The 12,496-nt window shown below is 42.0% G+C and overlaps 3 protein-coding genes across 6 annotated transcripts; 1 reads left to right on the forward strand and 2 right to left on the reverse strand.

The window, feature by feature from the left end:
- On the reverse strand, window positions 291–3,103 carry LOC8068594 (melanoma-associated antigen 1). 3 transcript variants are annotated; one of them, XR_002452135.1, is made up of 8 exons: window positions 2,659–3,103; window positions 2,318–2,567; window positions 2,041–2,193; window positions 1,852–1,957; window positions 1,661–1,775; window positions 953–1,009; window positions 679–830; window positions 291–541 (listed from the first exon to the last, which is right to left on the reverse strand). XR_002452135.1 is itself a non-coding variant. In XM_002454257.2 (7 exons), the coding sequence occupies exons 1-6, from the start codon at window positions 2,701–2,703 to the stop codon at window positions 983–985; spliced, it is 696 nt and encodes a 231-aa protein (XP_002454302.1). In that variant the 5' UTR covers window positions 2,704–3,103; the 3' UTR covers window positions 556–830; window positions 957–982. The 3 variants fall into 3 exon arrangements, 2 of the variants coding, with proteins under 2 accessions (XP_002454302.1, XP_021314611.1); XM_002454257.2 differs by lacking the exon at window positions 291–541 and having other exon boundaries at window positions 556–830; window positions 957–1,009; XM_021458936.1 differs by lacking the exon at window positions 291–541 and having other exon boundaries at window positions 556–830.
- On the reverse strand, window positions 3,330–8,783 carry LOC8068596 (pentatricopeptide repeat-containing protein At3g16010). 2 transcript variants are annotated; one of them, XM_002454259.2, is made up of 6 exons: window positions 8,560–8,783; window positions 5,747–7,766; window positions 5,546–5,645; window positions 4,346–4,517; window positions 3,948–4,016; window positions 3,330–3,838 (listed from the first exon to the last, which is right to left on the reverse strand). In XM_002454259.2, exons 1-2 carry the CDS (start codon window positions 8,753–8,755, stop codon window positions 5,932–5,934), a joined length of 2,031 nt encoding a protein of 676 aa, XP_002454304.2. In that variant the 5' UTR covers window positions 8,756–8,783; the 3' UTR covers window positions 3,330–3,838; window positions 3,948–4,016; window positions 4,346–4,517; window positions 5,546–5,645; window positions 5,747–5,931. The 2 variants fall into 2 exon arrangements, with proteins under 2 accessions (XP_002454304.2, XP_021314610.1); XM_021458935.1 differs by having other exon boundaries at window positions 3,948–4,065.
- On the forward strand, window positions 8,770–12,159 carry LOC8068597 (U1 small nuclear ribonucleoprotein C-2). The gene is made up of 5 exons (XM_002452521.2): window positions 8,770–8,917; window positions 9,214–9,256; window positions 9,830–9,871; window positions 9,974–10,235; window positions 11,458–12,159. Exons 1-5 carry the CDS (start codon window positions 8,910–8,912, stop codon window positions 11,787–11,789), a joined length of 687 nt encoding a protein of 228 aa, XP_002452566.1. The 5' UTR covers window positions 8,770–8,909; the 3' UTR covers window positions 11,790–12,159.

Raw genomic sequence — 12,496 nt, forward strand, 5'->3', positions numbered from 1 at the left:
AGGTATACTACTATTATACTATGATTTGGTTATTTTGGTTATCTTTTAGTGTTGTTCCAGGAATCCACTCGTTATTCAGACGCAACTTTGGCATTTTATTTATGTTATATTTATGAAAATATTTACAATGTGTAAGTGCTTTTTCAAAATGATTTACTAACATTTTACATCTTCAATGTCTATATGCAATATAAGTATTGTTCTCTCAAATAGCTCCTTATCAGAAACTCCATTTACTACGTTTAGTTTTATCTTTACTCTTAATTGGCAACCAAGTTGAAAAAGAAACATTGGTAATTGTGTAAACTCCATTTACTAGGCGTTTGTGCTTTATGTGGGTCATTAGAATAATCCTGCTAGAAAAATGATATTATCATACATCCATGAGTGATATACTACAGCTCATCTGAAAAGCCGGAGGTGAAAGCTCTGGTAGACAGCGCTACACGTTTGGCTACATTGTGGTCAGGTCCCTGAAAGGTGAAAGTTCTGGTAGACAGATGAGAGAGGACGACGCATCCAATGACTGACAATACGGTTTCTGCAATGACGATGGAAACATAAGCTGACTGTTTTGTGACATTCATTAGGTCACTGCGAAAGGTAGTAGTATCAAGCATGCTGTGATGATCAACAGCATGTCGTCCACATAATTTAGTTAATTTGAAGGATACTAACACCAAATTTGTCACGGCTTGTGATGCACACATCTCCTGTACAAAATTGCATGCAGAGTACAAGCCTCGTATCCATGCAAGATGATAGATAGCTTCCCAGCCTGAGAGTCAGCTTGTCCTAACTCCTAACACAAAGGCAGATAACCTACAAGGCTGAGAGATAAGATAAGAGAAACATGTTACTAATAGTACCTTTATTATTTTCCTAGAAGGAAATGGACATGGAGTGATACTTTGATCTAGAAACAAGAAAATATCTGATGCAGCAGCAATACCTACTGATTGTCATATCCATCCACTTCGATCTACTTCTGCAAGCTTGCGCCCACAACCTACACAACAATAAGAATAAAAAAAAGAAGAAGAGGTTTCTTTTTAGCAGACACCACACAACGTTATTTCACATTTCACAATATAAGAAGAAAAAAAGGATAATTCTTTCACAAGCATGGTCTCATTAGAATCTGATTTCAGTGTTTACCAATGCATTCAGGATGTCAAGTTCCCTACTGATGATTGCTTCTATGATGCTTGTTATCAGAAGTGAAATAAAATTTTGATCCGCAATTGCTTGCAGTTTTTATTCATCTTTCAAAGACTTATGGAACAAATACATGTGCACTACTAGGCACTAGAAGCAGAAAACAAGCAACCTCCTGTACATACATATGGCTAACAGGCTAAGGAAAATTAATGCCAACTAACTTCTCCAATGATAGGAAAGCAAGAAATCCAGAAGGCATAGCAATCTTAATCATGAGTAATGACACTATATAAAATTCTTTGGGTTGGTTCAAAAATAAAGATGCATTATACACAGTTAATGGTACAAGCATCTGGGATCACTTTTAAGCATGATGGTCTGTATAGCTGTTATTTATATATCCTGACACATTATCACCTTTGCTGTTACCGTGGAAAAGTCAGTACTTTTAACAGATAGAAAGGTGTAATGCTATCACCACATTGTGATGCTTACAAACCTGTGAAATATGATCTTTAATCTTCGCACTGATGGATTCATCCAATGCCCTCTCAGCAAGTTCATACATCATGAAATGGCCTTCTGGTCCAGCAACTTTCTCCTTCAGCAGGAACCTGCATCAAGGGAACCGATACAGCAACCAAATTCTTTGCAGTAAACTATAGATTCCAAACCACACACCAAACCAACCTTTGCTGCACTAGGTGTTCGAGCTTCTGCTTATTGTTACCAAGAACAGGGTGAGTTTCATCATTCTCATTCAAACCCACCCGCTTCAACTGATGCCAGAGGTCCTCTGAAATGTGATCGAATGCACTTAGGAACATCAGAGGATGACGTTTCCCAACCAAAATACGTAATTTGACCTCCTTTCCTTACCTTCAGGCATTTTGCCACCAGCAAGATGAATAGTGCTAATGACAGCGAAAGCAAAGCCAGACAGATGGGCAGCGCCTTTGTCCTCAACATACTTGCTGTACACCTCAGGGTCTAAGTTGCTGACCAGAACATAGCTCTTGGCCTCCACGTTAACTAAAGACATTTCCCACGAATTTCATCAGTCATTGCCAGTCCATAACCACTGTGATGACCGATGCAGAGTAAAGGAACAAAAAATAATAATAAATGTGAAGAAAGAAAAATAAGGACGCCTTACGCTGCGACTGTGACGGCCGGCCAGAGCGCGTGGCCGGCGCGCGGGTCCTCTGCAGCTCCCTCATCTCGTACCCGAAGGTGGCGGCGAGCCTGTCCTTGGCCTCGTTGATGACGAGCGTGGGCAGGGCGCGCTGGCGGTAGTTCTTGGTGACGATCCCGGTGAGCTCCTCCCGCTTGATGGGGCAGTCGGAGTTCTGGTGCGTCTTGAAGAGCACGTAGCGCATCACCTCCGCCACCAGCTTGTCCTTCTCCTGCAGGACCAGTGGGTCAGACAAACCGTCGAACACCTCGCGGGCGGGCGTTCCGCAGCGCATGAGGATCGACGCGGAATGACGTGCGTACCTCCTTGGAGATGTCGATCTGGGCGAGCTCGTCGCTGGTCGCCATCGGGAGAGCGCGGCGAGGGGAGATCTTGGCAGGACGTGCTCACTGATCCGACGGGAGACGAGAGGGGAACCCTAGGCTGCGGGGGAGAGGAGCCGTCGCTTTGGTTGGCGCGAGAAGGACTCTAGGCCGGGCTGCCACGGCGTCAAGCGAACTAGGAAAAGAGTCGAAGAAGAGACGCCGTTGCTGGCTGGATGTCACGGTGCGCGCCAAGCCACCAGAAGGAAAAGTACAAGACGAAACGGCCCAGGAAGCCAAGCCCGAAGGTATCCGGCCCAGACTGGAAAGCTTGAGGCCCGTTTGTCTTGGTTGGCGTTGGCATAGGCGGCAAAGCTGCGGCTCAAGAAATCGCCGACGACCACCAATTCCCAAAATGACTTGTTATTATCAAATCCGTTCTAAATCGAATTCGTGTTACCCAGATTCGTTCACTACCGCTACCAGAGTACCGGGCAAGCCGGCAACTAAATAAAAATAGTGACATAAGCATTTTTAGCTTGCCGCACTAGGCGTTGCAAAACAACTCCGTACTTACAAGAAATCGAGCAAGCAACTTTTTAAGCTCGGTAATTTTCCGTGAAGATACAGCTAACATAATTCCTTGAGATGCATTTTACATGTGACGAAAATATCATAAATGAGAACCACGTAAATTATCTTGGTCAACTATTCAAGGCTACGCAGCATTGAACTTCTGTTTTCCAGGGTGTTCCCGTCTGTTTTTTTCTCTATATCGTTGTCAAAAAGAAAAAAAAAATGTGGAGAGCTATCCATTTTTAAACGGAAAGTCACTTTGATTTGAAATCCAGATTCAAGATCAACCCACTTCTCGATGTCTCTGGCCAAATCCTCCGCTAGCCCAGTATACGAATGCGGGGTTAGCTCCCAAGTCCCAAAGCTTTGATCGAACCACCTCCGGTATGTCTAGACCATCAATGAACTGTTGCATGCTGTCCTTCGTGATCGTGACAGCTTGGCCTCTCGTCAGGTCCTTCAGCTTCTCATAAGGTTCGGTATGGATTAACTAGGCTCAAAAGGTTCGTCTTGCAAATTACAGGTAAACTATGCAATTAGTTATTCTTTTTATCTATATTTAATGCTCTATGCATGTGCCGCAAGATTCGATGTGACGGGAAATCTGAAAAAAATTGCAAAAGTTTTTAGGAACAAACAAGGCCTAAGCACTTTCTGACAGCAACCAGAACAGATTTCAAGGGGAAATGGACAGAAGAAAACAGAGGCCTTACTTTCTGTATTGGCTCAGCAAAGACCTCCCAAGTTTGCTCCAAGTCTTCAGCTAAACGTGATTCATTCACCTGTATAGTCACCAATTCAGCATAGAAGTTTGAGCCTGATCACAATTACCTAAAATGCATGTCTCAAGTCAATAGTAAAGAAGAGTAAACGTCTGATATTCACATGCAATGGTCCAAGGGTGCAAGTATGTGCAATTGAGCACTGCACAAAGGAACATCATTATCCTACTAAGTTATCCTCAGCTGGTTTGAGTGGTGTGAACTTTTAGTTGGGTAAACACCTTCGCCTAGCTGGTTTGAGTAGGAACCTTGCTACTCGGTACTCAGTACCATTGAGCAGGATATGGACAGAAGCTATGGCCTACGGGAGACATGATACTGAAACACACCTGTAGGTTCTGAGGCATGGACACTCAAATCAAATATTCTGACAACTGATAAGTTACAACACCCTGAGTTTTTGTTCCGGCAAATGACCTTCCAGTGGCTGGAACATCATTTGCAATCCGAGGCAAGCATAGAAACTTCAATGTACCATCTTCCAGTGAGATAACAATCCCCCTGAAAACAATTGGTCATAAATATAACACTAGCATCATGATTCTAGTAATAACAGAAGGGAAAAGATCACTATCCTGTGCATATAAACAGTAATGTGATCAAGATGTGGGTAAACAACTTTTAATATGCCATTCTTTAATCTTGCTTCCGAATTCTGATCAAGTGCCATATGCCTAGATGGCTATATGGACTCCCTATGTCTAATAAGGTGTTTCTCCAGATAAAAAAGTGCTTGCTGGCCAATTCAAATCCGCAACGTGTAACTTAAAACAACAAGGGTAGGCTAAGTACCTTGTATGTTTTGTTTTCAAGCAAACTATAATGCCCATACCTAAGGCAGAAATACAATGATTCAAACAATAAAACAATAAAACATGCTAACTAGGCTATCAGATGCTTGCATGCGATATAGGATAACATTAGATGATGATTCACCCAGATTCCAGAATTCACACGTATGAAAAAAATAATAAAATGTGCTAACTAGGTTATCAGATGCTTGCATGCGATATATAAACGCCCGATAATGATTCGTCCAGATTCCAGAATTCACATGAAAAAAAATACAAACAGTGAACTTTATGTAATCACATTATATTTTGTCCATGGACAACAGTTAGTGATCTTGTGATCTGTGAGTTAGGTCAACAATCTTGGAAGAATTTTAAGTTCCTCTCCAACAAAGGGAGCAGGTTGGATGATAATATAAGGTGCATGGGCGTGAAAAGGTTGTTTAAAAACATGTAAACAATCCAATCTCAAAAGGTTATAATACATTGAGGACGAAGCCCAGACATTGGCCCCATTACCATTAGAGTAGTAAATGAAAATAACAAGTCAGTTTCAGCAGTGCTAACATCAAAAGAACACCAGGATTTATCCATGTCCAAATCCAGGACATGGCCACACAAGAGAAACGTGTGACAAATAAGTATTCCATATTTTTATTTCACTGTAATAGAATGATTGAAAAAAAAAAAATCAGAGTTGTGCATAGTAACACCTGCTTGGACTTCAGGAATGTATACCTGTGAATGTGGGTTGCTGAAGAAACATCTCAACATATAGTAGTTAGGCTTGTGCTTCAATGATCTCAAACCTTTCAGGAAATTCTTCGATGATTCACACCTTCACAAAAACTAACTGAAGTTAGACTTGTAATTGTGTATTAGCAAAAGACACTAGGCCTGGACAATACAGGAGACATGATCAATTAGTGAAATATACACCTTTACAGTTTGATCAGTTTCAGTCTTCAGTATTGTCTTGTACAACAATTCACCTGAGTAAGCATGAGGCACATCTTTTCACACATGCAAACAGATAAAGCTCTCCTAAAGATTTTTTTTTTCAAGAAAGCAAGCCCGCATTAGGTGTATTACGTGGAAAACAAACAACTCCCATCTATTGCGCATCAGCAACCTTGGCCAGTATATTCATGATCGACCTTTCCAATAGCCTCAAGTATAGACGAATATGTAATAAGATCATACTCAAACCCCAATGTATTCATCTCTTCCATCAGCTTTGCTGCCTCCTCAAACATGCCAGCATGACTCAAGGCACCAAGGACAGTATTATAAGAGACAACATCAGGTCTTACTGTAGATTGTTTCATGTTAGAAAGCATCTCCATTGCACGATGAGGTCCTCCTGTTTTTGCCAGCCCGTTAAGGATAATATTGTATGAGTTGATATCAGGAATACACCCATGCTCTTGCATTCTTCTCATTGTACTAAGAGCTTCATCAAGCATGCCTGTTCTTGCTAATCCGGACATGAGAGCATTGTACGCATAAACATCAGGAGCACAGCCAAGTTTGTTCATTTCATCAAACATATTTATAGCATCATCAAGTCGTCCAGCCTTTCCTAAGTGTTTAATCATAACTGCATATACCCGAGCACTGGACGAGCCACAATTTTCCTTTAGTTCCTGAAAAAGCTCACAAGCAAGATCATAGCGCTTAGCTTTTCCAAGAGCATCAATCAGGCTGCAATATGCCGCTGGACATGGAGGGAAACCCTTTTCATCCATCTCCTCCAGTAGCATCATGGCCTTCTCCATCCTGTTGGTTTTGCAGAATCCATCAATCAGGATAGAATAGGTGAATGAACTGGGGGAGATTCCACTTTCCTTCATTCTCTCAAACCAAGATGGAACCTCAGAAGCACGAGATTTTGATTCAAAAAGTGCTTTTATGATAGTATTGTATGTCACCACACTAGGAATGCACCGCAATGTTCCCATCTCCTGAAACAACTTCATAGCATCATCCAAACGACCAGCCTTGCCTAAGAAATTTATCATATTATTCATAACAACCGTGTCTGGCCTGCAGCCTTCTCGCTGCATTTCATAGAAGAAGTGATATGCTTCATCTATTCTGCCAGCTTTACCAAGGCCCCTGATCAACTCAGTGTAAGTAAATACATCCGGTCGGCAATACTGATGCCTCATCTCTTCAAACAAACTCAATGCTCCATGAACATCATCCAATTTGAAGAACAAAGTTATTAGCATTGTATATATCTTAGTAGTTGGCTGCATTCCGTTCTCCTTCATCTCATTCAACAACTGAGTTGCTGAATCACGGCGACCTAGTTTGCAAAAAGCAGAAATCAGTGCGCTGTACGTCATAGTGTCTGGGAAGCAATGACCCTCAGTGCTCATCTCATTGTATAGTTCATGGACTTTCCCATATTGGCCCTCATGCATCAACATTATTATCATGCTGTTATATGCCTGCGCAGTTGGCTGACACTTCCGCGTTTTGATCTGGTAGAAGATTGCAATTGCCTTGCTGACCATCTTAGCATTCCCCAGCATTCGAACTACCTCTGAAAGCTCTGTTGGGGTGACAACGCAAATGGGGTTCCGTACCATTTCTTGGATCATCTTCCACATCTCACCATACTGCTCCACTACTTCCAAACAACGTATCAATGCCATGTAAGTGGATGTGTCATGCTCATAATTCCTCCGCTTTGCAGCCCATCTGAAGAACTGCATCTTCACGTTGACCCCAATGTCAGTTTTCATAACCTCCCGTACCAACCAGTGATCAACTCTAAGCATGAGAACCTCCAGTGCCTTCTCAGCATCAGGGCCCCACTTGAATATCTTCAGGATCCTAATGAACCTCTCATCCAAGACACGCACAGAATGCGCGTATCTTGGCACAATGGTTGCTATTGCTTCCTCACTCTGACGAACTGGAGGATGAAACATCCGAACAATCTCACTTTCTGAAAGCCAAAAAAATCAAGAGTGGTCAAGGAAAGGGGAAAAGATAGTAAGAAAAAACATGGCATTTCAGTCATCATTAGAAAAGCTTTTTTGTTGTTGCTTAGAACTAAAAACTAACAAAATGCACGTCAAATCAAGACTCGCTTCAGCTTCTAATCTGGAAGGACAACTTGTGAACTATGTTTGTAGGAAATTCATTCTACTTGGTTTCTGGTATTGATTGAACATAGGAATTAATTACTCATACTAAACATAGCAAATTCCACATTACATTACTAAATATCAACAGACATATTATGTGTCAGCAATTCATCAAATCTGACTTATGTAATATCTTCCCTTTTGCAATTATACAAAGCTGAGGTTGTGAATTCCCACAAACTCTAACAGAACCCCAAATAAAACAAACTGCAATACAATTTTTGCTGCATATACAGTACATCGCGACACCTCACTAATGTATGTTCCGCATTCTGGTGATATATCAAAAGAATCCATCGTTTTTTTTTTCCTTTTGGATACACCAGGTAGTTGAAAGCATGTTTCACAACGCAAATCTACATCCATCCCAACCTCATAGCCCCACTACCACCACACTGCTTCCAATTTTGTCTGGTCTCTATAAATCCGAGCAATATAGTTCTCATTAAAACTTCATGCGAAATCCAAAAACGTGCTAAGCACACCCATACACCAACACTACACTGATAGCCAGGGTATTGAGACTGCCCGCAGTTTCTCGAAAGCGAGCTAGGAAACCGAAATAAGTGAAACAAGAAAGACGCGCCTCACCTGTTTGCTTGATCCTTCGAGAAAGGCTCGGCGACGAGGAGATCCCCCGTGCCACCAGGAGCTGTACACCGCGACGAGCCATCTCTGGCAGCCAGCGGCGGCTGCGCTGCGCCGAGGAGGGCGAGGTCGTTAGCACCACTCGCTGTGCAGACACGGTACGCCGGTGGGCTCGTGGACTAAGATTATGGGCCATCATCGAGCCCGACTTGGATGGGCCTACATGCCATTGACCGGCCCAGCCCTGCTCTTTGCTTCACGAGCCCTTCGAGAGTCCTCCGCCGTCCTCTGCCGCCGCCGTCCGTTCTCGGCTCCGTTCTCGACCGAGTCCGCCGCCGTCATCCGCCGCTGCGATGCCTCGGTGAGTGCTTCTTCGTCTTGGCTACTAAACTTGCGTCCATATGTCCATCCGCAGGGGTACAGTTGTGGGGTACTGGGGTGGGGGGGGGGGGGGGGGTGATAGGCGTGGGATTTGAAGCCCTAGCACTGGCGTCCCATGATTTGCGCCAAGATCTGGCTTGTCGATTCCACGATGCGGTGGGATTGGGGTTTGGGTTAGATGATACTACCTGCCTCTGTCTGTGCTGCGTTGTTGTGTTCCTTTCGATTTACTGTCTTAGCTCGTGTTCTGACTTCTGTCTTGTTCTTATCGTGCAGGTATTACTGTGACTACTGCGACACCTACCTGACCCATGACTCGGTTAGTGTCTTGTTTTGCTTCAATTTTCTAAGGCTAGAGACATGTAACAGGCTCATCATTTCTTTGTAGGTTTCCTTAGGATTGCATGCAGTAATCTAGTCTAAGCATAATTTGTGTTGCTGCCAAGTATAAGCTTTAATGAACATAAGCGAAATAAGAGTTATTTATGCCACCTATTCATGTTTGTTCATCGAAGTGGCTCAATTCAATTTTGTTTCCAACTCCCTAAGAATATTTTGTGACATTGTGTGGTCCTTGAAATTATTGATGCTCGATATAGACATGAGTGTTCCATCCTTTATGTAGCCGTGCACTAGGTAGCTGCATATTCAGGCTAGCATAATGTATGAGATATTCACAAACTACAATTCTCTTGGCTTCCTGAATTGAAATAGGTGTTCTCCCTTTTGGACTTTCATGTATATTACATACTCAAGTGATTTCAACATAGTTGCTTCTGCAAACTGTATAAATCCAAGAATGGTGTTTGCTCTTTGCTGCCATGTACTCTGTTTTTATTTCTTGTCTTATTTTTGAAACATGAGTTGACTACTTTTGTAAAAAATGTTGCAGCCATCTGTCCGGAAGCAACACAATGCTGGATACAAACACAAGGTATTTATTTTATCCTTTGTATAGTCTCCATAGCCCAAATTTTTTTTCCGTGCCTATTCATCTATAATAAAATGTTACTGAACCTTATTTGAAATATTCTAGGCTAATGTTCGAACCTACTATCAGCAATTTGAGGAGCAGCAAACTCAAAGTTTAATTGATCAAAGAATCAAGGAGCATCTTGGACAAGCTGCAGCTTTCCAGGCAGGTGCCCCTTTCAACCAACATATGCTCGCATTCCCAGGAGCTGTAGCCCGCCCTCGTCTCCCAATTCTGCCAACCCCTGGCATGCCTCATGGATTCCCTCAAGCACCATTGATGCCAGGAGTTAGGCCCCCGATTTTACCAGCTCCAGGTGTTCCAGGTAAACAGGGCTGCTGTTTGTATCCTTCATCATGATTGCTAGCATCTATTATGATGGCTACTATGTGTACATGTCTATAACCCATAATTTATGCCTCTTCCCATTAATTATATATTGCTTTCTTCATTGAAGATGAAATAACTACATTTACCCCTGCCTCCAACATTAGCAGAACAAACATCAAAAGTTGAATGTTCTGCAAAGACTGCTACTTGTTTGTTTGTTATGGCCCGATTCAGGTTCTTCTGCATTGGTACGCTCATTACCTACCATATGTCGGTTAATTAGGTCTGGTTCATTTTGTATCATGAAATTTCATGGATTTATTTGTTTTGAGTACATCCTGGTTTGTAGTTACTAGTGACTTTAAATGATCTCTAAACCCTTTGCACAGTTTCAATCCGGAAGAAACTGGTCTTCATTTTCTGCAAGGAAACAAATATGTGCAAACTGTTCTGTACTGATATTTTTTTCCTGGGGAAAGGAACAAATTTTTTAGGACAAAAACTCCCCCAGTTTTTTACCTTTACTAAAGCAATTAATCATGTGGTTTGTGATGAGTGGAGAATTGGAGACCTAAAATGCTTAAATTAGAGTACTCTGATATTTTTGTTTTCATGTTTATCTCAAACCATGGTACTATTTTTCTATTAGTTGATAAATAGACTGTGTCTGTAATTGTGAAGATAGATTTGTACAGAGTAAGTTATAGATCATATTGACAAGTGTTATAAGCATCATTGTTTACTAGTTGTAAATCAACCCTCCCTCTCCCTCATCCTTATTTACTACTTCTAGCATTCAAAATTTGTCTACAGATGTAAGCATTTCCTGTGTAATCAACCTTATCTCTCCCGCATAACTAGAAAATATTTGTTTGCATCAACATGATGTTGGTATTTATAATTTTAATTGGAGCCTTATGTATCTGGCATCTCTGTAAAGGCACTGCATCTCAGTAATCTTAGCGATCGATTAGAGGTTACCAGTCATTTTGCTTCCTCCTTAATGTTCTAAAATTCCTAGAAATGCTTATACTTGTGGATGGAGGTAGTTGCTTATTGTTGTGCTGACTTCGCACAACTGATAAGTTGGCCTATGGCCTTTGGAAGATGTCCTTTACATTTTTCATAAAAACCATTGATATCCTGATATATGTCACTTATTCAAACCAAACAATGACTACTTTGTGTTACTGTTTTTCTTTTTTCAAATATGTCAGGTTATCCTGGTGCTCCACCAACCATGCCGCAACCAGGCGCCCCACCTGGCTCCATGCCACAACCAGGCGCCCCACCTGGCTCCATGCCACAACCGGGCGCTCCACCTGGTTCTATGCCGATGCAGATGGCCCCACTCCCAAGGCCTCCAACACTACCACCTCCAACATCTGGAGTCCCAGGTGCCCCCATTCCTAACAGTGCAGCACCTCCAGCCATTTACCAAGCGAATCCACCAGCACCTGCAGGTCCGACTTCTGGTGCTCCTCCAGCTCCACCAACTGCTCCACAGCCTGCATTCTCCTATGCTCTGCCATCAGAGGGCAACCACTGATTCTGTTCCTTAGTCTCATTTACTTGGGAGGCATATGAAGTTGATGTTGCCAGAAAGGCTTTGCTCCTTTGCAATTTGATGTTGCCGTCATTTAACTGAGGCCATTTCTGCCAGCTTGAATTCAAGGGATTGTTGAGAAAAACTTTCTGAGTGCTTGGGGCACTGTATGCTAGTCGATGTAGGTTAACTATGTAATCGACTTTCTATATCAATTTCAAAAAAAAACGACGCTTGAAGGTGGAAACTGGGTTTCCTGTCAGAAATTTATGTGGCATGGGATGCTTGAACTCAATAACACATTTATGTGTTATATGATTCACCAGTATTCATGTTTTATTATTTTATATGATTCACCAGTATTCATGTTTTAGATGTTTGTCTCGCTTTTACCAGCAAATATGTTATATATTACTTTCCATAAATTTGTTGCATTTGCGTTTGGTGTTCAACTGATGTTAATGGTGGTTAATGGCTTAGTGATATATTTCTTGTTTTAGTTTTGCGTACAGGCACATTATGCCAATAGTGCACTACCACTGGTTTCCATTGGGAACAGATTACCTGGCTATTGAGTTATTAGTAACTCTTCTTGGTCCCGTCACTAACCTGGCTATTACTGAAGGTGTGGTCCACCAGTTGCTATTTGCATTAAAGAGAGAAAAAAAAATAAAGCACCAGAGATTATGTTTTTACTGGAGATGGAGAAG

Source organism: Sorghum bicolor, chromosome 4 (genome assembly GCF_000003195.3).
Source record: "Sorghum bicolor cultivar BTx623 chromosome 4, Sorghum_bicolor_NCBIv3, whole genome shotgun sequence".
Lineage (NCBI taxonomy): Eukaryota > Viridiplantae > Streptophyta > Magnoliopsida > Poales > Poaceae > Sorghum > Sorghum bicolor.

Bases quoted from the DNA above. Each gene is read 5' to 3' on its own strand.
- LOC8068594 (XM_002454257.2), bottom strand. From the start codon at position 2,703: ATGGCGACCAGCGACGAGCTCGCCCAGATCGACATCTCCAAGGAG. The intron at 2,568-2,658 runs GTACGCACGTCA...CTGGTCCTGCAG, and splicing joins AGATCGACATCTCCAAGGAG to GAGAAGGACAAGCTGGTGGC. The intron at 1,010-1,660 runs GTTTGTAAGCAT...ATTGTTGTGTAG, and splicing joins TTAAAGATCATATTTCACAG to GTTGTGGGCGCAAGCTTGCA.
- LOC8068596 (XM_002454259.2), bottom strand. From the start codon at position 8,755: ATGATGGCCCATAATCTTAGTCCACGAGCCCACCGGCGTACCGTGTCT. The intron at 7,767-8,559 runs GTGAGGCGCGTC...TTTGGCTTTCAG, and splicing joins TCGAAGGATCAAGCAAACAG to AAAGTGAGATTGTTCGGATG.
- LOC8068597 (XM_002452521.2), top strand. The intron at 9,257-9,829 runs GTTAGTGTCTTG...AAAATGTTGCAG, and splicing joins CCTACCTGACCCATGACTCG to CCATCTGTCCGGAAGCAACA. The intron at 9,872-9,973 runs GTATTTATTTTA...GAAATATTCTAG, and splicing joins ATGCTGGATACAAACACAAG to GCTAATGTTCGAACCTACTA.